The 3623-nt window shown below is 38.6% G+C and overlaps 1 protein-coding gene across 1 annotated transcript in view; it reads left to right on the forward strand.

Moving 5' to 3' along the window:
• The first annotated feature begins 1109 nt into the window (after positions 1–1109).
• heatr1 (HEAT repeat containing 1) overlaps positions 1110–3623 on the forward strand; it is a 54662-nt gene continuing 52148 nt past the window's right edge. Inside the window, exons 1-3 of the mRNA XM_030130354.1 lie at positions 1110–1173; positions 2892–3045; positions 3133–3349. Of these exons, the coding sequence (XP_029986214.1) occupies positions 2904–3045; positions 3133–3349 (359 nt within the window). The 5' untranslated portion in view covers positions 1110–1173; positions 2892–2903. The remainder of the gene's footprint in view (positions 1174–2891; positions 3046–3132; positions 3350–3623) is intronic.

The raw sequence follows: 3623 nt of genomic DNA on the forward strand, positions 1-3623 counted from the left end.
CTTGGCTCAGTGTTTTGACTCGTTCACGCCTCATCGCTCAGATATTCAGTCTCATTTTAGACACTTTTGCTCTTCAGTAAAACACCACAGCCCTCTAAGAATGAGGGAAATTCAGCCCAGTTTCCAGTCATCGCATAACGTGGACACTAATGTGATCTTTGTTTATTTAAATGTAGAAGAAGCGGAAAAATCTAATGAATCAAATCAAAGTTTATTTCTATAGCGCTTTACAACAACATAACGAAGCCCAAAGCGCTTTACATCTAAAAGCATGATCAAATTATAAGATAAAAAAACACACAAACAAATAAATAAATATATATGTATATGTGTGTGTGTAATATATAATTAATGAATTTTTTTAAAAAAATTTCAGTGCAGTAGGTTTGAAGTCACATTTTTTTGTTTTTTCCACAGAGCAAAATTAGCTTCACTTTGTATATTAATGTGTTGATTTTGACTGTTTTCAAAAAGTTGAAATGATGAATTATTCTCTCTCAATCTGGTTTCAATAAAGTACCTGAATAAGTTTAGTCTATTTCAGTCAAAACAGAAATAATCTTGTACATAAGATTTCATCAGAGTGTGTTTACGTTTACTGTCCTGGGCATAAAAAGACTAAGGGCACCTCTTTTTTGTAGATTTTACTGTTTCTTCTCTTGTCTATAAACATTTTTAAGTATAAATCATATTTTTCCCACTATATTCCACGTTATGAGGTAATTATTAAATATTAGACTAAATGTTTTTCAAAAATCCTTTAAAATGTGACTTCATGTCAATTAATAGAAACAAAAAGCACAAACTCTGACATGTTGAACACTAAAAGTAAAAGGAATGATGGAAAAATCTAAATGTTTAAAAAATAAAAACTAAATGTAAATCCATGTGTTTTTTCCACCGCCGACCACCAGGGGCAACGACGAGCAGAAAACCTACCGACACTTCCAACCGTAAGACTGTAAATGTGGAAAAAAAGGTCCAAAATATTTATTAAAACATCCGTAAGTTCATTATACATGTGAATTTGATGACGTTATATATTTTTTGTTACACAAATAAAAATGTGAATGAAACTCCGTAACCCGGAAGTGCCATTCGCGGATGACGTCACTTCCGCTGAACTGAACGTGTTTTTCCATGTGTTTTACAAACTGAAGCCGCGGAGAAAAGGTCTGTTTTTACGTTTTTTGGTTTAATTTAACTTCTCCACATCGTTGTGTCGTTCTGGGTTGTTTTAATGTTTATTTGCAGATCTTTGTTTTTAGAAAGGATGTTTTATTTGGACTGTTTTCGCTAAATGTGCTTAAATGAGGCAGAAGTTGCATGTGTTCAACATTTGGGATGAAAATACAGAAGACAGAGAAAAGAAGCTGACTGTTTTCTGACGGATGGGCTTTATTTGACTGTGGGGTGGAAGTAGATGTCTGTCTGACTATCTGCTTTTGGAAATTAAAATGAAATAAATGAAGATTTAAGAGTTTAATACTTCATATCTGATTATGAACTGAAACGGCGCCCATTTTAACTCATGTTATTTATGGTGAAGGTGAAGTTATGAGAGACTGGTTCAGTTCTACACTAACATCCAGTTTGAGGAAAATGTGCCCTTCTGACCTGTAAGTTTAAATCACTTCTATTCAACGAGACACATAAATAACAACTTAATGTGTCACCAGTATATTATGTGTGCATTTATTTACTGTAATGAAGGAAAAATGTGAACTCTTAAACCACATCAACACAACATGTGTTTATCTGTTTTTGTGTTCGATCAGAATAAACATGGACAGGAAGCTTTGTGTGAGATAAATGAGAAAACATGTCAATGAAACAAACACAGTGACTTAATCATGTGGTTTTATTCAGATTCTGAAGGAAAATGTGGAAAATCAAGTCACATGAAGTTAAAAGTGTAACTTTTTAAATAATTGGTGATTTTAGTCTAAACTGTGACTAAAGCAGGTCCTTAAAGTTCTTGTGTTCAAGGCTTAATGTTCCAGTGAAGGAGATCAGTGAAGGCTTTCATAGAATGGCTCCGCTGTGAACTCAATACTTGAACTTTTTATTTTTTTAAATATCTTTTCATTTCACAAAAGAAAATCATCCAGACACAGTAAAAACATAGTGATACTGGATCCAACTTTTTGCAGTTCTCCTTTGTGCACTCTTCAAGCCCCACCCCTAAAGGAATAAACCAACGAAACGCACTCAGAAGGAACAGGCCAAAAACATAACAGTCTAAAATAAACAAACAAACAAATAAATAAATAAACAAATAAATAAATAATAATAATAAGATAAAATGAAATAAAATAATTATCATCATCATCACAATAATATCAGTAACTAGAAGCACTCGGAGAGCGCAGACCTCCGCCAAGGCTGATCAGTGCCCCCCCCCCCATGGGCCCCCCCCACCCCCGATCACCACCAAAATGTAATCATTTCTTCCTTATCCCATTTCCAACAAACCCTGAAAATTTCATCCAAATCTGTCCATAACTTTTTGAGTTATGTTGCACACTAACGGACAGACAAACAAACAAACCCTGGCAAAAACAGAACCTCCTTGGCGGAGGTAATAAGACTAACAACTGAAGCAGTAGCATAGTGATGCATGCTGGAACAGAAATTGCAGTAACAGCCACTTTTCATGGAATTTGGTTCGAGGTTTGTTTGACTGGAGTAAAAATCAGGTGATGACATCATGTTTTCAGTCAGTTTGAAATCAGCTGATGACATCATGTTTTCAGTCCAACTGCAGATGAAGCTCATTGAGGTTTGACTGGAACTCAAAAGTGAGACCAGGACCAGAACCTCCTCAGGTCCTCGCAGACCTTCTGGATTAAACAGCTGTTTCTGAACCGGTCATGTGATGCCGTTTCCAGGTTACCGTTGCCATGACGTCGCTGTCTCACCAGCTGAAGAGACTCGCTCTCCCTCAGACCGACGCCAGCCTCCTGATCTGTCACGATGTGGCCTCGTTGCTCTTTGACCCTAAAGACGCTGCGACGATGGACAGAAGCACCTTCTACGCCCTCGGTGAGTCTGTCACCATGGCAACCGGCTGACCTTCATGACAGTTTCATAAAGACTCAACTTCTTCTCTCCTCTCCTACCCCCCCCCAGGTTGTACAGGGCTGGAGGAGCTCCTTGGGTTGGATCCGGTCTTTGCAGACTTCCAGCAGACCCTGTTCAGTCCTTCCTCTCAGACCCTGGAACGCAGCGTCCAGTCCAAGGAGGTCAACCGACAGCTGGACGACAGCATCAGTCTGTTCCTGAGCCGGCTCTGCCCCTACTTCCTCCTCAAACCGGCGCACAAATGCATGGAGTGGCTGATTCACCGGTAACCACGACAACAAGAAAAGCACTCAGACCTCCACCAGGACACATCTGCCCCCCCACCCCCCCCCCCACACCCACCCCCCCACACCCATCACCACCAAAGTTTAATCATTCCTTCCATGTGCCAGAGTCAACATTTACTGAAAATTTCATCAAAGTCTGTCCATAACTTTATGAGTTATCCTGCTAACAAACAAACAAACACACACACACACAAACAAACAAACAAACAAACACAAACAAACAAACACACACAAACAAACACACAAACAAAC

Source organism: Sphaeramia orbicularis, unplaced genomic scaffold (assembly GCF_902148855.1).
Source record: "Sphaeramia orbicularis unplaced genomic scaffold, fSphaOr1.1, whole genome shotgun sequence".
NCBI classification, from domain to species: domain Eukaryota; kingdom Metazoa; phylum Chordata; class Actinopteri; order Kurtiformes; family Apogonidae; genus Sphaeramia; species Sphaeramia orbicularis.